Here is a 23,104-nt window from a genome sequence, read left to right as displayed (position 1 = left end):
TAAGTCACTAGTGTCATAAATCAAAATTCCTCTGGTGTGTTAATGAAGAACTTACTCCAAAAGAGGAAGGACACAGAATAGACAGAGTTTGACCATAACCTCCTCAGAGTAACCTCCAGCCTTCACACTCTCCTCTTCCTAAATAGCCTTTAAATTTAGCCCACTTCACATCTTCTTATTCAGATTCGGAAATGTCAGGAAACTTTCTGCAAATAAAGACACTCATGGCATTAAGTGGCATTTAAATAAATAGATAAAAACAGATTAAAGGTGAACTGAGTGTAGCTGTATATTAACCACATGAACCTCTTCACATCAACTTGAGTCTCAGGCTGATCCCTCTATCTTTCCTTTTTCTAAGATCACCCTTTCTGAACTGTTTACAGTTTGCTAACAAATTCTAAAAAATGTTGTTATAAAATCTTCATTTTTATTAACTGGCAGTTAACAGTTTGTGCCCCAAATAGTGGCCTGTTTGGTCTGATAGAGGATGCTGCACATATAGTTTGGGAACCAAAATGTAACCTTTACATTCTGTCCTTTTGCATCAATGTCATATGGATGGATTTTTGGTCATTAAGGCCAAGAAACTGTAGAAATAAGGATGGATACCTTTATCACTCATGCAACAGAAACCCAGACTTACTGGATCTGGTGATGTATTGGAAGTCAGCCCTTATATCCATCTCTGCAAACTGTCTTAAACTCCACAATCTGTCCATATGACATTTATGCAACTTTATTTACCACAAACATTTACAACATCTGCCTGACATTAAAATTCTGAACTTTTACTTGTGTGCTAAACTGTGCTCCAACATTAATATTAATCATGAACTACATGTTGGTTCCTTATGTGCATCGTGAAGAGAACACAGCTTATAATGTGCTGTAGTGTACAAGAGTCAAATTCAAGTCCGAGCCAAAGGTCTTACTGGTGCACCTTTCCTCCATTGTGGTGACTGTTGATGTCTTTTTTTGTGAGTTTACAGTGAGACTTTTAACCTTTCCCACTAATCCTGGATTACAAATAACACTGTTCATGCTGTGTATAGTTCCTCTGTATACCTGATATCCACCACTGCACATCACCTTCTGTCTCATAGTTCTCCAGAAAAGGACACAGAAAAACAATATGCATCTACTTTTTAAGGTGTTTAAAGCAAATACATGTGACTGTGCGATGTACTATGTTGGCATTTCAAACCCTTTGTGATTCAAGAAAATTATCTGGACATCTTGACTGTGTTTTGGTTTGTGTGTGGACTTTTTCTGTTGCAGCGTCTGAGAAACTTCTAGCCTGGAAAAGCAAGCGTCCACTTTTTCTGTCGGTGCTCAGAGTGGAGACACGTGAACGTGAACTAGTAGCATTAAGTTTAGATCTCCAAGTCTGTATGTGTGACTGCATGATGTGGCTGTGAGTTGTACTGTATGTATATATGTGCTTTCATACATGTAGGTGTGTGTGTATGTATGTGTAATATAAGCACATGTAATATACACACTGATTTATTCACACACCTATGTGAAAACAGCAAATCCTCTGTTTTGGTACTAAGTACACTACTCTACTAGGGTTTGTTTGTAACTTATTTGGAATTAAAAAAAAAACTTAAAACATGGACAGTAGCTGGTCATGTCTTGATCTTGTTTTATTCTCTTGTACACAGTCTTCATAAATGTACAAAATTATTCTTTGAATGTTTATATTTTTAGTCTTATTGTTATTTTAAACAAGTTTTAGATGAGAAAAAAAATGCAATATGACGACTTTTTCTCCATCTGGGGGAAAAGGGGGACTTTAAAATGGCATGGTTGCTCATTTTCTCAGTCTTTATACATCATTTTGTTTTGTCATTGGTCAAAATATTTTTTCTGTTAGAAATTTCTTCAAACGAGTAATTCTAATTAAAACAACTTTACAGGCTATAACATCTCTGCATTGTGTTGTTTATCACAGCTCTGGTTACTTGGTTTCTAATTGCAGATCTGCTTTGCAATGTGACAACACTGCCACCAGATGGCAAATACAGTATAATCTTCTGTATACAGTGCTTCGTTTTTCTTTCTCTCTACACAAACACACACACACAGCGGAGGTGTGGTTTGTAGTCACAAAGAGCATATGTCAACCAAACACTACTGAACAGTGCAGTACGGTGTATGACAGACGTTTTTCTTTAGTAATTTAAAAACTAATAGCTTAGTTTTCCTAATTAAAATGGACAGTGCTTTTGAAAACCTGGATGCAGCTGGTTTTCTGGAAATCTGGCAACACTTCGATGCAGATGGTGAGGAAATTTAATGACATGTTCCTTTTTGTTATCCATAGATTTGCTTAAAAGACTGTACAATGCATAGAAGTTATGTGTTTACCTGAGATTACTGAACATTAGAGAGTAAACTGTGTTCATAAAGAAAACTGAGTCACATCGCGTAGGAGGATAAATATTGTGGTAGATATTAGAAAGTAAGAAAAAATATATTTCGAGCATTTTTGTGAATAGTCATTTGTGAAACTTGAGCAGTAGCGTCTGAAAGTAGAGAAGGTGCAGAATAGTAAACATATAAACTTTAATTGTAAAAGAAACAAATCTCCCTATGTTTCTTACCTTATGACCTGTGTTTTTATTTTACATAGATAATGGTTACATTGAAGGCAAAGAGCTGGATGACTTTTTTCGTCACATGATGAAAAGATTAGGTCCTGAGGTAAGACTATATAATTTGAATGGATTTATAATATGCAATGACACCAGCTCAGCACATGCCATTAGTTGCAGATTCAGGCATCCTTTCCATCTGATGCTGAATTCACCCAAGTTTATCAAATTAAATCATACAATGATGCCCCAAATTAAGGCCTTTTTCATTCTGTAATAGACATACTATTATTATATTAGACTCGCTCTATATGTACAGACAACTGCTTATTTAGAAATTTGTCATTAGATCACATTTTTTTTTCTAAATTTTTCTAATGTTTGGAAAATTCATGAGACTAACATTGAGAATATTAAAACATGTTTTGTCAATTTGCAGCTCTAGCTAGCTCTGCTCTGTGGGTAGCTGAACTTCTTTGCAGCTCTCTGTATGGATGGGGTTGCTTTAAGGATGACAGACAATACAATTAAGGAGCTCTGGGCACTGTTTAAGTCTTTGATTCAGTTACAAATTAACCAGGAAAAAGGGCGTTTGAGTGAATATGTATTGAGCTGTAATGGCACATCGTGTTTACTGCAAGGAGCACACATCTTCTGCATGCTTCTGTATCTGTATTTGTGTAATATGTGGACTTCCTTGGATACTAATTGAGTTGTGCAAAAACAAACAGACCACCAACCACATGTTACTGTGTCTTTCTGATGTTTGTTTTTCCATCATCAGTGCCCCCAGGAGGAGAAGCGCTGATGTATTTCTCCAATGCTACAAAAACATTGTACAGCTATCGTCACACAGTACACTTACCTGCTTCTCCTCCTATTTACGCATGTATCAAAAACAATAATGATGCTGGAACAAATTGACATATGCAGCATAATCAGTTTTCATGCTCTCTACTTTCAATGTATAATAAACGTTTAAAGAAAACACAGGTTTGTTTGCTCTGCCATTTTACATCAAATATTAATTGGATTTGAAATGTTTACAAGCAGCAGCACAATGCTGTGGCTACATAAGAAGGTCTCATGGGCTTTAGGAGACATGCCAAGGACAAATAGTGTAATGAGGGAGGGTCCGGCACCCTGTAGACTGTGAGCACTGTGCTGCATGAAACAATGATTCAGGCTTTAGCACCATTGATGAACAGGTTTCTATAGTTACAGCACCAGAACTCGCAAATTAGAGAGGAATAACTGGAAGATTGGCTGCTAATTAGAAGAACTTTAGCAACAGAAAGTGTGCTTTCCTTCAAGCTTTTAATCTGAGTTATGGTCTATGCAGGAAAAGAGAAAACTTTGAGCATGCAGCAAATGAATATGCTCCCACAATTTATCTGTGGTTGTGATATGCAGTAAAATGCTTTCTTATTCTTAAATTAATGGTTTATAAAAAAAAAAGTTTCTGTTGTCATGTTGTTGTTTCTGTTTATATATGTATTTATTTTTACAAACTGCTGTTAACTATAATGCAAATTGCACAGATTAGATAATCTTGAGATTTCAATTTCCATTAGGCTGCAAAAACAAAACCTAATGCATGATTTGCTAGAGGTAGAGATGCAGACCTTGTGGGGACAAAATATCAAGGAGAATCCAGAAGGAGCAGATGTTTTCAAAAATAAGTGTGACTCAGCCTGCAAGGTCTCACATAAAAACTCATTTGATTTTATAGTTTTCAAAAATATGTTGTTTGATTTAAAAGATCCACTTGAAAATTTTCAACAACTTATTGCACTTATGTATTAATGTTTGTTGTTTCACACATTTCATTACACCCCATTACTTACTCTCCCTCCTTCACTATCTGTCTCCAGTTAAACTGGTTTATGAATTTGTAATGATGTATTACAATAAAAAAAAATCAATGATTTCATGAGTAATCTACTCTGCAGGAGAAAGCCACAGAGGAGAGGGTCCAGAGATTAAAGCAGAGGTTTATGTCTGCCTATGATGTCACTGCTGATGGGAAACTACAGATTCAAGAGGTAAAACTGTTGGTGTCTGAATTCATTCATTCAAACATTATTTTCTACAATCGTCTCCAGGTTGTAGGTGTTTTGTCAGGTTTGATATTGAACATTTCTATTTTGACCACATGTTTTTTTATCAGTCAAACTTTATTTATAAAGCCCTTTTCATGTCAAAGGCAATACAAAGTGCTTCACATGATTAAGACATTAAAGCACAATTCAATGTTAAAAACAAAACAAGCCTTTACACATCAAAACAGAATTACATAAAAATTAAAAACACTCATTAAGATCTTTGACACAGTTGCACACACACACACACAAAGCAACCCCCCACCCCCCCATTCTGTATAAACACGACCCTTTAACTTCTGTCTCCAAGCTATAAAATATAAAAAGTAAGGGTAAAGTTGTGAGGAAACAATATTATGGGGATCCATCTACACCAGGAGCCAGTCCACCCATGTCTTACAACGGCAGCCACCCCAGTCAGGGTGGACTGGGGTGGCTGCCGCCCACACCACTGCCATAAGGCTGCAGTGCAGAGCCCCAGCCAACCAGAGAAGGGCAATCAACATGGCAACAACCCCCAGACCGAGCAGGCAAACCCCTGGCATGGAGGATCCCTGTGAGGAAAACACTGGAGTTAAAACGAAAATTACATTACCTTAAGAAACAGTAAGAACAGCTAAGAATGAATAAATAAATAAATAAGAAGCAATCAGTTGAGTAAAATAAAAAGAAATTAATGTGAAATAAAATTATGTAAAATAAGATCATAAAATTTAGTCAAAAGCTACGCTAAAAAGGTAGGTCCGCGAGGGTTCATGACTTAAAAAAAAAGATCTGATAAATAAGAGGGCCCAAGACCATTAAGACATTTATAAACTACTAAAAGAACCTTAAAATCAATCCTGAAACAGACGGGGAGCCAATAAAGCGATTTTAAAACCGGTGTGATGTGTTCCCGCCCTCTGGTCCTCATCAGAACTTGTGCCGCTGAGTTTCTGAAGTAGCTGTAGGTTTGAGATGGACTTTTTGGGAAGACCAGAGAACAGGGCATTACAATAACCTATTCTAATAGAAATAAATGCATGCATCAGCACCTCCGTGCTGGCAAGAGAGAGAAATTATCAGAGTCTGGCAATGTTTTTAAGATGATAAAATCCAGTTTTTGTTATGTTTCAGATGTGTGGAGTAAAATCCAGCTCAGAGTCGAAAAGAACACCCAAGTTTCTCACACACTGAGAGGGTTAAAATGATCTCTCTCTTGCCCTCGGGACCAATAATTAAAACTTCAGTTTTATCCTAATTGAGCTGTAAGAAGTTCTCTGCCATGCATGACTTAATATCTAAAATACAGTTTAGGACGTTAACTGGCTCCAGGTCATCAGGAGACACCGCGATGTAAAGCTGTGTGTCATCAGCATAGCTGTGAAAATCTATGCTGTGTCTCCTGATGACATGCCTAAGAGGCAGCATGTACCAATTAAAAAGTATTGGGCCTAAAATTGATCCTTGGGAACCCCACATTGAATTTTATGGATCTTTGAGGAGCATGTATCCATACTTACATAAAACTGTCAATCTGTGAGATAGGAGTAAAACCATTTAAGAACAGTGCCTGAGAGGCCCACCAGACTTCTGAGTCTGTCTAGTAAAATCTGGTGATCAACTGTATCAAAGGCGGCACTAAGATCCAGTAAAACCAGGACAGAAAGTTTCTGAGTTTAAATTAAGTCTAAGGTCATTAACAATTTTTTAAAGGGCCATCTCGGTACTGTGGTTGCCCTAAAACCAAATTGATATTTTTCTAAAATCTTGTGTTTACTCAGAAACTCATGCAGTTGAGTAAAAATGGCTTTTTCTGTCATTTTACTTAAAAAAGGTAAGTTGGATACAGGTCGATAATTATCAAAAATGTTTGAATCTACATTACAGTTCTTCAGCAGGGGCCTCGCCGTTTTAAAGGCAGCAGGGAAGACTGAAGGGACTAGTTTACTATGTTTAAAAGCTCAGGCTCAAATAAACCATAAAATGTTTTTAAAAGTGATATGGGAATTTGGTCTAAAAGGCAGGTTGTTGTGTTTAGTTGGGAGAAAACTCAATTTAGCATCTTTGCATCAACAAGGACAAAACTCTCCAGTGTTGCTTCAGGTAAAAACAAGGCTTCAGGTCTGTTAAAATCAGCATGTTGTTGAGAAAAAAAAATTGGATCTAATAACATTGATCTTATTTCTGAAGTGGTCTGCAAAGTCCTCACATATAGTGTCTTATGCAGGCTTGGAGGACTTGTTGGAGGATCTGTGATGAGGTTTGAACAGTAGAGTTTTCTTGCCTATTTTACTGAATTATTGTAGATTTTGAGTTCCTTTAAAATTTTATAATGGACTGTTAATTTTGTTTTTCTCCATTTCCTCTCTGCTATCCTGCAGCTTCTTTTTAACTCATTTATATTGCTGGTGAAAAAGGTCTAAGTACTATGGTAATGTCAGAGTTCTTTTTCTGTTTTCAAAAGGCTAATACTGTTAAAAAATACTGTCCAGCACTGAAAGGAGCTCAGATCAGACAATATAGCCCAAAGGCTTGACATGTCTGGCTGGTTGAAGCATTAGCAGACTTGTGTTTCTTACATAGACTGTGGAAAAAGCTCTGATTTGATTGACAGATGAGGAAAAACAGCCAAAAACAAAGCACTGAATTGAAGTTCAAGCACACATTAAAATCAAGCTTGTCAGCATGGAGATAGATCTTTGGTTGGCAACCTGTCTTTGATGGTTTTGCACCTGTTATCTGGAAAATACGCTTCATGAGGCATCCCTCTGTGCAATCAAGTATTTTAAATGAAATATGAGCTTTTTATGTAGTCCACATTACATCTAAATGAAAGTCCTTTCTAATTACCAACATGTCAATAACTAATTACATTATGTTGTCCTTTCATTACCCAATTCCCTTGGACCAGAAATACACTTGATTTTAATCATGCTTTGTGTGTATAATTGATGCCTTGCTTATATAGTCTGCTCAAAGCTTTGAACGTGTAACTTCTCACAAATTACCACAGATAGGATCAAATGTGACCATATATTTGAAATCCTTGGCTAAGCAGCTTTACATGTTAATAGCAGCCATAGTATGTAAACAGTTAGGTGTGGGGTTAAAAGCAAATGTGATGTTTTTTTTGTAGACTTTTCTGAGCATCAAGCTTGAAGTTCAGTTCCTTTATTTCTTCCACACCATGTTGAAAATGTGTTTACCCTCTTGTCAAATTCCTCTTTATTCTTGACTGTCTTTCTTTCATCTGTCACCCCTCATATTCATTGCACTTCTGTCTCTATACTCTCTTTATTAGTCACCATTCCTTCTTCCTCTGCTGTATGTCCTTTTCTTAATCTTATTTTTATATCATGTATCCATGTCAATGATGCAGCTTGTGTTTTTTTCAAGAGGAACAAAAACTAATTTCCGGTACTGCTGAGGATTATGCCAAGTCATCCTCATGTACTGACAGCAAGAGGAGAACAGAACTCAAACCATTCAGCTAAACTGAAAACATACACTAACAATAGAAACTGAATAAAGCTAGAAATAAATAAATATCCCAAACAAATAGTGTGTTATAATAAAAGGCTGATTACTTTGATCAACTAAATCAAACTCAACTGGCATAACAGGTGGGGCTGTTCAGAAATGTAAAACATTTCCATGATGCAGCTCTCTTAGGCTCCACTCTGGGTAATTGCTGTGGCTTCTTGTGTAGGCGCAGCCACCGAGCTTCATCAGAATAATGAAATAAATTATCTTTTCTTCACTGAAAGACACTTTTACCCATTCATTAGGCCACTCCTTAAAAGTATAACAACCACATAAAAAATGCATTGGCTTTGACTAAAGCAAAAGAAGAAATGAAAAAATGTCTTATACAAGTGGGCTGTTACTGCTTGTAGCTTGCTGTAGCTGATGCAGGAAAAGCAAATTCAATGCTCTAAGTAGCTTAGTGGCTTTTTCTTATCTGACTTTTCTCTAATCTCAAAGTTTCTGTCAGATATATCTTCTACCACTTCCGAATCTGACAACATAGTAGAACTGTGGACATGCATACTTTCCATGTACTGTTACATGATGAGTGCTGTGATGCATAAAAATCTAGCTCGAAGTTGGCTGTGACTAAATAAATATAACACCACAATTGTACATTACATTGAAAATGTGTATGCTTGTAGACTGGTCCCATTAGTGTGGCATCCTGTTTATTTAATAGACTTGCTACACAGTCATGTCCACTAACACTCTTAAAATGAGAGGGTAACTTCTATAAAATGGTAGGCAGTGAACACACAGCAGATGCTGCAGTTTGCAGATCTGGTCAGTAAACATGAGGAATAGCAGCACAAGTGCAACTAAGAGTTATATGCACATGTTGTCTCTGATAACATGAGGACTTGCATGAAAGTTGTCAAATCACACAAATCAGGTGTGCACAGGATTCATAGCAACCAGGTTCAAGTGGATCCTATGTGTCATATCAAGTAAGTGTTTCTTTTCTGAGATCTTACCATGACTGGTGGTTAACTTCAACAACAGCAACCTTCATACTGCAAGCAACACAGAGCGTTTACAGAGGCAAATGTTTTCATGTCAAGGCATAGCTAATAATGTTGATGTTCAGGATGATAGCATGCTGCTGTCACTATCATTCAGTGTTAAAGTAAAGTAGTTTGCCTTTGTGTGCAGCAGTTTTTGATTAAAACACTTAATGCTGAAAAACATTAATTTAATAAATTAGTAATCGAGAAATGTGGAAAATCCATGGCAGTGGCTAAATGTCTGCTATTGTGGTATTACTTTAGCCACATATTTCTGCTCTTGTTTTCTTTTTTTGCCCTTTTTTTTTTTTTTTTTTTGCATATGTCAAAATTCTACAGTCTGGTGCTTTCATGCCATTATAAGGAAGTCAGCAAACTGATCAGAAAGCCACAATATCCTGTGTTATTACAGGAGCAGCATGAAGTGCTGTTACTTCTCTAGTGCACTGTCACAAGACTTTTCTGTTAGACAATGTTCATTTAACAGACTAATCACAAATCAACTAATTTTTAACTAAATGTCATTACTACAATTGCTCCACTGCAAGCAACTGTACAACATCTCATGCATTTATTTTATATATTTAAACATAAAGGCTACTGTACCAGTCAAAGGTTTGAACACATCTGTCCCACTCATTTTGAATGAGTAGATGCTTTCAAATGTTTGGCTGGCACTGTATGTACATTATTATACAACAACAATTCCAAAAAAGTTGGAGCATTTATTAAATGTAAATAAAACCAGAATATAAATCCCGTAAAACCATATTTTATTCCTGATAATGAACATAATGTTCAGATGTTGAAACTGAGACATTTTACCATTTCATGGAAAATATTTGCTTTGCCAAGGAGATCTTGGTGGATATAAAGTTCCCCTTGATGCTTGAGTATTGTTCTTTCTTTTCACTATTGCTAAGTATAAAAGTGTGATATATAAAACACATGGTTACAGAAAGAATTAACTACTGTTTTTAATTGATAGTTTGGCTGAAACATGTCCAACAATGTCAAGGACTTAGGAGTGTTGGTCCACTGCAGTTGGCAACACAACTGCTGCATTGCACTTGTTCTCAAAGACATATTTCAGCTTTGTCACCTTAGTGATGGCAGTATTTTTATTGAAGTGATCACTGGGGTCAGTTTAATCTGCTAATGGAGGGCTAATCTTGTTAAATGATCTACAGAAAAGAGAAAAGCTAAATGAGCTGGAGGGGAGCCAGAAAGGACTAGTGCAGGACTAGTTCATGATTAAGTTGAGAAATTTTTTTTTTTTTTTGCTTTGTTTGGTTTTTTCTCATTGGTTTTTCATTCATTTTTATGTATAGTGTTTATACTTGTTTGGGCTGTTTCACATAAGCGCAGTTTATTCTCATTCCAATTTAATACAATATAAACTGAAGGAGTAAAAATGCATGGTTCCTCACCAGATGAGATGTTTTGTAGAAAATGTTTTAATTAAGAGAAACCACTGATCTAATCATGGTTCACAGGCCAGCTTGGAATAAACTGAGCTGCTCTAAAGTTTGTATTACTGCCATAAACCCAGCAGAGGCTGATGAGGACAGAAGTTAAGCGTATGGAGAGCCTCTTTTTGCTCTGAACTCTTTTCTCTGACCCATTTTCCAGTTGGCTAACATGATCCTACCTGAAGATGAAAACTTCCTGTTAGTTTTCTACAGAGAAGCTCCTCTTGACAACAGTGTTGATTTCATGATGGTAAGTTCATGCAGGATCATCAGATGAGAGTGAAGGACGTGAAACGAGTCATATCTGCTAACAGTTTGAGATGTAAGGAAAAGTTGTAATAGCAGTAATACATAAATAGCAGCATTAACAAAAGTCTTGCAAGTCAAAGTGGTCAAAGGAAAATAAAAATAGGTTTAAATTAAATGCCAAATTAATTATTTTCCTTGACACTTAGTCCCCTGGTGTGTTTTATATTCTGAGACCACAGACTATGTGGATGATTGTCTATGACTGACCAGATGAATTCTTAAAGAACTAGCAATATGTTATGGAGATTTGGTTCCTTGCCAAAATAGTATAAACCTGAATAATCAACAGGTTAATAATTAATTTATAATGATATTTAATTTCATTGCTAGTTCCAATGATAAATAATAAGGTTTTTAATGATGTCACACCGAGCAAGCTGTATTCAAATATGCTCAGTAATATTCAACAATTTACTGGTCTGCCTCTTCTACCCACTGCAGATATGGAGGAAGTATGATCTTGACTGCAGTGGCTACATATCAGCTCAGGAGCTTAAGGTGAGAATGTAAAACAAACAAAATGCACAACTTTTTCAATAGCAACTAGAAGCACAGACCTCTGCCAAGCCACTGTAATTTATGTTTGCTAATGATTGTGGCCATTATTTTTAACTCAGAGTTAGAAGCACTAATGACATCATCCCTATCTCCCCATGGTAAAGAAATACTTAAGATACTGTATCCTGGATCCAGGTGGTGATCCAGATCACCCCCAGAATCTAATAAATTGTTCTTTATTCCATTTCTAAGATTTCCAGAAAATTTTCTCAGATTCCATCAGTAACTTTTTGAAATATGTTGCAAACAGACAGATAGACCAACACCGCCGAATACATGACCTCCACCTTTGTCCTGCATTAACAAACTTTGTCATTTCCATTCTCTGAAACAACAGTTTATTGGGAATAAAGTTGTGGTAGATTATTGGTCTATTAAAGACTCTGGTCAGTGTCAAAATTACACAACCGTTTCTCCAATAAAAAGATGGGTTTTTTTATGTATTTACATTTTATTTCCAGATCTTCCTACTTAATTCATTGTCCATTGCACTATTTTTCTGTCTTTCTTTGTGATAACATGTTCTATATCAGGCTTTCCTGAAAGATTTGTTCCAGCAGCATCACAAGGAAGTGTCATCTGACAAGCTGGAGGAGTACACTGACGCAATGGTAGTACTGTAATGTAACATAGGTGTCCCTGTTAATGCAAAATTATATATATATATATATATATATATATAGATATATAGATATATAAATATATATATATAGTGTGTGTGTGTGTGTGTGTGTGTGTGTGTGTGTGTGTGTGTGTGTGTGTGTGTGTGTGTGTGTGTGTGTATGTGAAAGAGAGAGAATTTGTCTGTGTACCAATGCATAGTGACCTATTACTTTGTCTATCTTGAAAACATCTGAAAGTATAATTTTAGTCAGGTGGTGTTTTTCTCCTCAAAATATCATTTTTGGTACGTGTAAAAGATTCAGAAGGTAACTGCTATGACTCACTCTACAAGTCACTTTAACAATGCTGAATGAAACTAAGGGTTTAAAGTATTTTGAGAGGGAATCATCACTTGGGATATACATAACTTTAATCTTATTAAATTAGTCAACTTCCTGAGTTACTTTGACATAAACTCACATTCTCAGGCAGCCTTTCCTACAGTTATATCGATCTCAGTTTATAAAACATTTATATAAAAATTTTGTTGACTCAGAAGTCACAGGGGATGTCGAGAAATTACCAGTAAAAGCAAAGAAAGACCAACAGTTGACTTGAGGGTTTCATTGTATCTCATTTCTTTTACAGATGAAAATTTTTGATAAAAACAAGGACGGCCGTCTGGATCTTAATGATTTGGCAAGGTATTTACTTTTTATTCATTCATTTTCTGTGCTGCTTATTCCAATTCAGGGTTGCAGGAAAACTGGAGTGAAATATGCTCATTTTTACTGTTTTCTATTAACAGAAAGCTAATGCTCACTTGGATTTTTCTTCTCTTTTGAAATCACTTTAGTTGAAATAATCAGTTTAATATTACATCAAATCAAGACCTTAAAAAAGTTTATCTAATTTGTGCTTAGCTTTTCCTGGTCAGTGCCCCTACCTGGCCCCTAGAGAAAACTTTTCTAGACCCACCCCTGTATGTCTGAAGTATAAATAATTGACCACCTGTCAACTACTTTGTTAGAGAAGGGTCCTGCTCTGATTTGTATTTTAGAGCCTGTTCATAATTTTTTTTTATTACATTCATGGCCCATAAATGATCAGACCTGTGTCTCCAACATCTGAAGAGCACCAATGATTTATATATATAGAGAGAAAGAGATATATAAATGTTTTTTTTTTCTTTCTTTTTTTTTTTTTTTTTTTTGGAGGAATAAGTCTGACTGATTGTTTTACTCAAATATTTACATTAAAAGACACATTTATTTCCCAGGATCTTGGCCCTGGAGGAGAATTTCTTACTCCAGTTTCAGATGGATGTAAGTGCATGACTTATGTTGTTCTGTTACTGATTAACACCACAGGAAATGGTGTAAATTTTCTTGTTTGCTTTTGCCTTAACTTTCTGTTATTTTGAACAATTCATTTCTGTTTTTTCAAGGCCTGCAGTAAAGATGAGAGAAAGAGAGACTTCGAAAAGATCTTTGACCATTACGATGTGGTAAGTAAAATAATCAACTGGGTGAGTCATAATTACTGCTCTATGAGAATTTCATCATGTGCAAGTAAATTAAAATGTATCATGTGAGAAAATAAATAAGGAGGGTGAAATTAAAAAGAAAATGCAGTTTAAGAAAGTTTCACATAAGAAAAAGTTGTCAGTTGCATCATTTAAAATGTGAGCTGGCAGGAAATGAAAAAAAAAAACAATGAAAGTGGAATCAAAAGTTTGCTTGTATAAAAGTTCAACCTTACAGTTGGAGTACACAAATAACTGGAGTACTGCTGCACAGTACTTCCTGCTTTATCTTGTCTGACCTCTTTCTGAGCTGCAACATTATCAGTTATAATCTCCATGTGTAAAATTTTGAGATGTGTCAGCTGTGTGACTTACTCTCAATACAGTAGAGTTAGCACCCCTGTTACAAATACTCACTTCTGAAGACTCTACAGGCCTAAATTAAGGTGTTATACATTACAGTTTGGTGAGACACTGAGCATTTGTGACTTCTTCTCTCTAAAAAGAGCACTGCCACACACATTAGGTTTGCAAACCACAAGATTTCAGTGTCTGTATCGATGAAACCCAAGTGGAGACAAAATAATGCACAGTATAACGTTTGGTTAAAAAAAACAAATGGCACAAACAGCTCACACCAGCTGTCAAGCATAAAGGTGGAAGGGTTATGATTTGGGCTTGCATTGCTACCATAGGACCTGGCCACCTTTGCAGTCCCTAATTCATCATTACTCCTCTACACACCAAAGTATTCCATAGTCAGATGTGAGGACATCCGTCTGGGCAATTTAACAGGAATCACATCCCAAGAACAGAAGGGATAGAAACAAAACAGATTCAGATGTTGCACCGACCCAAGGACCAGACCTCGGCCCTATGTAAATGCTTTGGAGGGAGCTTGTGAGAGCCATGTACAAACTAACACCCACAAACATCAATAACATTATAGAGAAGAGTAGGCCAAAATTCCTCCACAGCATTATCAACATCATACAGAAAACAGAAAATATCAAGTTTCTGCTGCTTAACAGGTTTTACAAGCTGTGAAAATATGGGATGTATGTTTTTACACATTGCTTCTGCATGTTGGCTTGTGTATTTCTTAAATAGCAGGACAGTATAATAAGACGTGGTTGTTCATCTGAGACTGCAGTTACCTCACCCTCTTTCATTCTGTACTGATACAAAAAACATGAAATTCAAAGAAGATGTACTTTCTAAATGTTAATGACTACGTAAACAGGCACTTTACCAAATGCATACAGTATCTCACATAAGTGAGTGCACCCCCTCACATTTTTGCAGTTATCTCATGAAAAAATATACTAAAATATTTGAAAAAATGTGAGGGGAAACTCAGGTGAGATACTGTTACTGCTTACAGCTTAGAGAGCTGACGTTTCTAAATTTAAAGTGTTTTTATTTGATGGTTGTCAAGTCAAAACAGTTAAACAAAACATCTCAGTTATATTACTAGTTTTATTTTCTATGTTTATAGTTTTTATACATCTATTAATCAGATTTTGGCCACAAACATGGGTTCTATGTATTCTTCATTTTGGTGAGACCCCTTAGCTCTGCTTCCTTATGTAAAATAATAGAAAATCAGCCGGTATGCAGTCAAGTCACACTCTAGCATGATGAGTTAACTGATTAATAATGTGTCTAATAAGTTTAAGATATTCTAGACAATCTTCTTTATAGTATTGTTGTCTCTGTAACACTATAAGTGGCTTATTATAATGATCTGAAACGTTTCGCTTCTCTTTACTTGAGTCTTAAGTTAGCTTTGTGAGAAGTGCTCTGGGGTGACAGCTGCAGTGACTCAATCTATTCGTGTTGCTGTCGTATTATTTCTGTGATAAACTGTCAATTTAGTTGCCACTTCAGGGATTTAAGGCCAAAAAAAACAACAAACCATTTTCTCTAAAGAGTTTTTTGCCTTTATTATTTAGTTTGCCTTTTCTTTTTTTAAACTCATGTTTGTAAAGATTTTTTCCTTTATTGATTGTGCTTTATATATTTGGACAAGCGTTGGAAGGTCTATATTCTGTAACATCCAGGAAAGAAAAATGAATAAATTAACTCTGTATGATGCTAAAGGGATGGAAACAATGAGAAAAAAGTAAGACTTTATGATTATTTCTGATTTTTGTGTCTTCTTTTTCTGTTTCTCTCGTTTTCCTTGTCCAGAGTAAGACAGGAGCCCTGGAGGGTCCCGAGGTGGATGGCTTTGTCAAAGACATGATGGAGCTGGTCAGGGTGAGATTCTTAACATTGCAAAATACTGCTATTAAGTGTGATTATTTTACCACTACTCCTTCTATTCTACTTGTTTCAAGTTACTCAGCTTTTAACTACAAGAAGTATCAGCCATAGTTAGACCATACAATAACTTGGTACTATCATTAGTCATCATGACGTTAAGATATTTCTTCATCAAAATCACAAACAAACAGCAGGTCATTAGGCACATTATTTTGCTTGTTTAAAAAAAAGAATAATCAAACAAACACAGATTAGTTACTTTGTCTTAAAATTATTTATATTTATTATTATATATTTATTTTCTATTTATAAGAAAAAAGTGAGTGATTGTAGTTTTTGTGAAAAATTAGAACCATGTTTTTATTCATGTCACTTGAAGACAAAAAAAAAAAAAAATAGCTGCACAGTGGTGTGGTGATTATCTCACAGCAAGAAGGTCGCTGGTTCGAGTCTCAGCTGGGAGGAGGTTCGAACTTTGAGGGAAATTGTCCTTTCTTTGTTGAGTTTGCATGTTCTCCCCGTGTGTGCGTGGGTTCTCTCCGGCTTCTTCCCACTGTCGAAAGACATGCATATTAGGTTAATTGGTCACTCTAAATTCTCCCTAGGAGTGAGTGGTTGTTTGTCCCTATATGTGTTGGCCCTGCGATGGACTGGTGACCTGTCCAGGGTGTACCCTGCCTCTCACCTGCTAAATGCTGGGATAGGCTCCAGTATACCCACGACCCGTAATGGACTAAGTGGTACAGAATGAATGAAGACAAATAGTCTTATTGTCTAGAAACATCTAGTCTACATCCAAAGATCCCTCCTTGCATCATACCTATGCTGCACTGCCAAGTGCCACAGTAGCCCAAATGAAACAAACGAAATTCTAAATCTAAACCCACATATTTAAAATCACATAATTTACGGCCGCTGTAGTTTAGAGATGTGGAAAGTATGGAGTTACTGGTAAATTGTAATTTGTTCCACCAGATGTCACTACATCCCAAACACGGACCATTGATAGCCATATTTGCTTCACCTAAAATGTCAAAGCTTCTAATATCAGCAAGGAAATGCTGCTTTGGTGTTTTGTGAGACCTTTTACCTGTATCAACATATAAAGCAAACAAAAAGTAACAGAATTTCTGATACTTAAGTTGAGTTTAAGTAGAAACAGTTTTGCACAGACAAGTGTAATTTTCAAGTCAAAGAACTGATTTTGATAACTAGAATTTGACATGACTACAAAGCATGGATGGCCACAAACATTTGTGCTGTTTGCATGTTACCAACGGCACATTTACTAAACCTTTTACTCTCTTTCACCCGCCCTCGCTCTTTTCTCTGCTTCAGCCCAACATCACAGGCCCTGAGCTGGACAAGCTGCGCGCCGTTCTGCTGCGTCACTGTGACGTCAACAAAGATGGAAAGATCCAGAAAAATGAACTAGCTTTGTGTCTGGGAGTCAAACCAAAACCTTAAAGATTTTATATTATACCGCTGTATTACCCAACCTTGGCTGTGTGTGTGATGTGCTATATAGTCAGTAATAATGGGAAGTTGTATTTAAAGGTCAGTCTGATTACTCAGTTATTTAAGGTCAATATTAATAAAGTTTTACTCGATCTAATATGATACAATTTCTTGGACATGTTTCAGATCTACCACAAAGAAAGGGATGGGAGTATTTTATTGGTGAAATATTCATGTATGCCACAATTTACTGGTCAGTAAAAGTGAAACAATGGAAGTTTTTTTTTGAGTTGATTGACTAATACTGATATGTGCATGTTTCTCTGTCTAAACAGGCCTGCAGCATGTTGTTCAGTGTATTTAAATATAACTGGCTATCAAGAAAATAAAAAAACAATGGAAACTGGTGAGATACTGTATTTGTTTCCTTTTCCATTTTAAAATATTTAAAATTTTAAGATAGATAAGTTGGTGGCGTCAATACTGTTTCCTGAATCATTAATTCTTTTATGGTAAAAATTGTTGTAAGAATTTTGCATTATTCTGTGTAAGAATCCCCACTACAAGACCATATAGTAGGACAGATGACAAAAAGTCACATTAATATAACTGTTTCACACACATATTACAAGAAAAGCCTTGCTCTTGTGTTTTGATTGTATGCTAAATGTTAAAAACATGTATTTCAGATATCTGGAGGTACACACTGGTTTAGCTGCTTAAAAAGAACACATTTTAAATAAATCTGATGCTGATCGTCTGTTGCATGGTCATCGTGACCCCTTGAAATACAAGTTGACACTGCAAAACATTTTACCAATTAAGAGCCAAAGAATAAAAACCAGTGTTGTTGAGTAAATGGAAAGCCCTTCAGCCACTAAAAGGGATCTAATGGTGCGAACTTAAAAGCTTTACTGCCTGAGTGCCCTTTGAGTCACCACATGGCTGTGGCATATGCTTTGATATTGGTTTTATGTAAGTGTTTTTAAACAGAGACGTACTAGTACAAATATATATATAAAAAAAAAAAAAAAAACACATACAGTTCATCGATTTGTGTTTGTCCTTATGATTGTGTGTATTTGTGTGGGCAGAGCAGCTGCCACACAGCTGCTGCAAAACAAACAGTTACTGTTTTTGACCGAAAGCTTTGCTGCCCACTGTATCACACCAGGTGTTAAATAATTACTGTTGAGCTGGAGGAACAACTTCAGCATGAACATGAACTGGTTTAATTTACTTATATGTGTTGTTGTCCTACCTAAAAGATTCATGACTTACAGACTACAGACCTGAGCACTTTTTCTTTCAGACAACTAAAACCTTCAAGTATAAGCTCACTGTCATTTTTCTGGAAATACTTCTGATTATTCATATATATATATATATATATATATATATATATACATATATACACTGATAAGAATTGAGGTTATATAAGCTGTATACCAGTGTTTTTCCTCTCTAAGTAATTCCGTGTCTACAAAATTGTTACCATTGATCCAGTGGAGATGAAGCTTGGCCTTAAGTTTAACCAATCCTGAACCAGCATTACTCTAAGCTTCTAAAGAGGTTATCAACCAGCAAAGGCTGATCTAATTCCTAAGTAATGACCCACTTGAATTCATTTCTAACCAGTGTCCCACTGCTGTAACAGTAAGGCTTTATAGATCTTATGTTAACTGATGGACACAAAAGCAAGAAAAGGTCCAGAGGGAAGAATTGTTCAAACACAGGATCATGATATAACCTTGTAGACACACAAGGACATGAGAGCAGCTTAACAAAACTCACACATTCTCCAAACTGAAATTATGGATAACAAACAAATTGCCCCCTTCTTTAAAAGCAGCAGTGCAGATGTATACACTACCATTATGTTTTAGATTCAGTAAAATGGATAAAAAAATACCTGACTACTAAAATGGGTGAGAGAAAGAGACCAAGCCTCTCCTAGAGTCCTTGAGTGTCTGTGTTTAATATCTCCAATCAAATTAACCATGTAAATATGCCAAGCTTGCCACTGTATTGTAGTTTCTACTCCAAATGCGCAGAAGCCCCGAGAATGCGGAGCAGAAGTGTGACATTGTCCAAATGGAACAACTGTACAGTCAATTTTAGTTTGTACTTGTTCTAATTTTGCAATATTTTCAGGCTAAATAAAAAGCAGTTTCTCGATGCCTAATCTAAATTTACCCCCTCACTTGATGCATCACTTCATGCAGTCTTTGAGGGTGACATTTTGGAAGTATTTTGACATCCAAGGACATCTGTAAGTTTTAGTAGGTTAAAGTTTAAAGAGTCCTATTTAAGTTTCCAGTGAACAGATTTTTGAGCCAGATTTACAGCCCACCCCCATTCCCAAAAAAAACACTTTTAAATCTTGAGACAACAAACTAAAATAATTTTGAGGGGAAAAAAGGAAACAGTTCAAAAAACAGCTAAAGGGTTGAATAATTTATAAGGCTTTGTATTTTTAGGAATCTGGTTAAGTATCTTGATATAAATCTTTAGTTAGCAATTACTCTGCATTTGTCATTCTGTCATTTTGTGTATGTTGTGGAAGTGTGGTGCACAGAATTGTAAAAAAGAACAGCATAATTTTTTCTTGTGATATAATAGGGACATCTGGTGGCCAGCAAGACAAAGCTTTGCAGTCCTCAAAAGAAATAATTGTCTTAAATTGATAACAGTGCATGCAAAAGCTTTTAAAAAGACACAAAGAAATGCGGTGATCCTATAAAATGAAATACCACATATGAGTTTTCTCATACGAATATAACAGTGAACAACTGTTGACTTGTGCCCACACTCAAACCTTTGCTGCAACACTTTTATGATCACGGGGGGGGGGGGGTTCAATATCATCTTCCATTTCACAGCATTTTCTGTAAAACACGTTTGTGTAATTTTTGTCTTCACAATCTTCACAGCTGTTTATACAAATGACTGAAATAGAGTCAAACATAGATGCAGGGCGAGAGCTAGCAATTACCAAACTCCATGAATGTCATTTTCTGATTTTTACTCAGGATGAAACATGCATGTTATTGCATTTTGTCTGCTGATTATGTCTAATGAATGGCGTCAGGCAGGGACAGAAGACTGATTCAAATTCTTATTCCACATTTTTTCTCCAGTCTTCTTTTCTTCACTGCCTCTGGGTCATTCCCTCTAAGCAAACAGCAAATGAGAAAGGTGTTGTAAATTGTAACCCTTAAAAGACTCCCTGTGAGTGTCTTCAAGGCTGCGTTTCTGTCCCTCTCCTAGGTGAAACCTAACATTCCCATTCCCAAAATGCCAGTGCTAAATACAGTTCGTGGGGTCCAACATGCTAAATTGTAATTATAATTCACAACATATGGATGTGCTGGGTCACTGGTTGCCATGGATTCAGTTGAGTACCTCTACAGCTTTTACCAGGGGTCCATCGAAGGAAAGTCATGTTGTAGGATAAGAGCCCTTTTAAATTAATCTCTCTATTTCTTTTCCAGGTCATATCATAAGGAAGAAGAGGATGGATTAAATGAAAGAATATCTATATGACTTAATTACATTATACAGATTGTTTTTGTCCCCATTTTTTTTTAAATAAGCCAAATCCTACATGTGTAAAAATAATTTGTTCTACTCAAAGAAAGAAAGAATAGATGCAAAGTTGATGAGATTCTTTACAATGTGGGTAAAAATATCAAATAAAGCAGTGTAAATCACAATTTCTTAAACAAGAATAAACTAAAAGTGCGTCATTCAGAACTGTGACATCTTGTGAGCTGTGGAAAAGGGCCTTGTTTTTAAATCAGCACTGTGTAAATAATGCCAAGTGGTCAATGCAGTGTCCTGGAGCACCGTCTTGACTTGCGTCACTTTCTTTATAAACTGGACCGCTTTGTGTGGCACAGTGGATGTTCACCCGCTGCCCAAACAAACCAGGAAGCAACAGTGACGGTCAAGGTCTAAACCATTGAAGTACTGATTGTTTTTATACCAACATTTAGAAGTTTTAGTTTCAAATGTATTTTAAATATGCACTCAGAACTTATTTCTTTAAGAAACAATTAGCAAAAAAAGCTTTATTACACTAATGTATTTGTTAAGTAAAATAATCAAATAATGCATCATAAAAAAGTCAATGAAAAGGACTCATTTTAATAAGATTAGACTTCAACATCTACTGTAAGTTTATTCATCTGTGTTTCATCATTTCCAGTCAGACCTCCCTGATTTTTTTCTATTTTTGATGCTGTTTGCGCACTGCTAAAAATAAGACCTCTGCAAATATGGCTATAAATGAGACTTTTCTTTTTTCTTTGTCTTTTTTTATGTAAGATACCAAGTGGTGGCCATGTGTTCAGTTCTCCAACCATGATGATGTTAAAACAAACATCACCATGGAACAGATGCAGTCGGTTCGTTGCTGCAAACTGTGACAATTTGAACCCTCAGCAGAGTTATAAAAGCAAAGACTGCTTTTGAGTGAAGGTCAACACGGCTCTCACTGTGGGCCTAAATTTAGTGGTGTAGGATTTGACTTTGCTTACTGACTTTGGAATGGAAAGTTTAAAACAGCATTGACTATAAAAATTAAATTTAGCAGTTTTTTAAATTAAGCTTTAGTGAATGTTTATTTAGGTAGATATGATCCACCTAACTTGCTCTTTTCTTCTTACTAGGTTTTTTTACTCTGCAACCCAGCCACTTCCTCCTTTCCCATGCAGTCAAACCTTCCATATGATTGTGTCACTGCATTTGGTACGATGGTTTCCTTTCTCACCCAGCCATCATACAGCTTTATATTCTTTTAAACTAAAAAAGCAATAGTTTTACACTGTTTAAAAGTTAAGTGGTGGTTCAGTGTTTCTGATCCATCTTAACCTTCTCCCTGTGAACATTCTGTGACCCCTATAATGGCATCACATCAACTCCTTTTTTGCTGTTTCATAATTAACAGGCCCACTGATTAATGACGACCAAAGCTTTATATCTAATGGATTCTAACTGAGAAAAAGGCCATGTAGCCTATTACATGTAACCGAGAAGGTGAGATAAACTATCTTTTTTTTTTTTTTACAAGTACAACTTTTAAAATGTGATAAGCCGGATGTTGCACAAATCATGTGGGAAAACAGATGATAAAGCCTTACTGGAAGAGTAAAGCCAACACTTTTCTAAAGATACTTAGCAGGAACCACAGACTAACAAGTCAGATGGCATTAAATGAAAAGGAGCCTGAACTACTGACCGGCATCACACTTTAAACCCATTAGTACAGGAAGCTGATGAGTTCAAACTCTTCAATTTATAAGTGTTAGTTTGTTCCCAGGAAACATGGTTTCTTTCATTATTAAGATCTCATTTCCCTTCTCGTTGCAAAGTAGGGACTTTTGCTTACCTGGTATTGCATCTGAACATGGTGTTTGAATAACAAGATTTTAGTGTTTTTAAACTATGTAAAGTCAGATTTAATTCAGAACAGTATCGTATCTAAACAATATAATTTTTTTTATACTGCACAACAAATTTTAATCTAAAATAAGCATTCCTGGTTGAGTCTTAAGTTACTCAAGAGATCCTTCATCTGCACACAGGAAACCATGAAGTCTTTCAGTCTACCTTCACAAACATAAAAGCCTTTTGACACCCTTTTCAAATGCATCCTCAGGATTTTCCATACTGCAAGTTTTATTAG

The 23,104-nt window shown here is 35.9% G+C and overlaps 1 protein-coding gene across 1 annotated transcript; it reads left to right on the top strand.

Moving 5' to 3' along the window:
* Positions 1-1,754: 1,754 nt before the first annotated feature.
* Positions 1,755-17,822, top strand: LOC121641161 (secretagogin-like). Its single transcript, XM_041987129.1, has 11 exons — positions 1,755-2,291; positions 2,642-2,712; positions 4,556-4,648; positions 10,855-10,944; positions 11,445-11,501; positions 12,095-12,172; positions 12,813-12,868; positions 13,444-13,489; positions 13,612-13,671; positions 15,883-15,951; positions 17,296-17,822. The coding sequence occupies exons 1-11, from the start codon at positions 2,222-2,224 to the stop codon at positions 17,422-17,424; spliced, it is 819 nt and encodes a 272-aa protein (XP_041843063.1). The 5' UTR covers positions 1,755-2,221; the 3' UTR covers positions 17,425-17,822.
* Positions 17,823-23,104: the final 5,282 nt, after the last annotated feature.

This window comes from Melanotaenia boesemani, chromosome 6 (genome assembly GCF_017639745.1).
Source record: "Melanotaenia boesemani isolate fMelBoe1 chromosome 6, fMelBoe1.pri, whole genome shotgun sequence".
Classification (NCBI taxonomy): domain Eukaryota; kingdom Metazoa; phylum Chordata; class Actinopteri; order Atheriniformes; family Melanotaeniidae; genus Melanotaenia; species Melanotaenia boesemani.
Note: the sequence above shows the minus strand (reverse complement) of the source record. Positions and strands in the feature narration are given on the sequence as shown.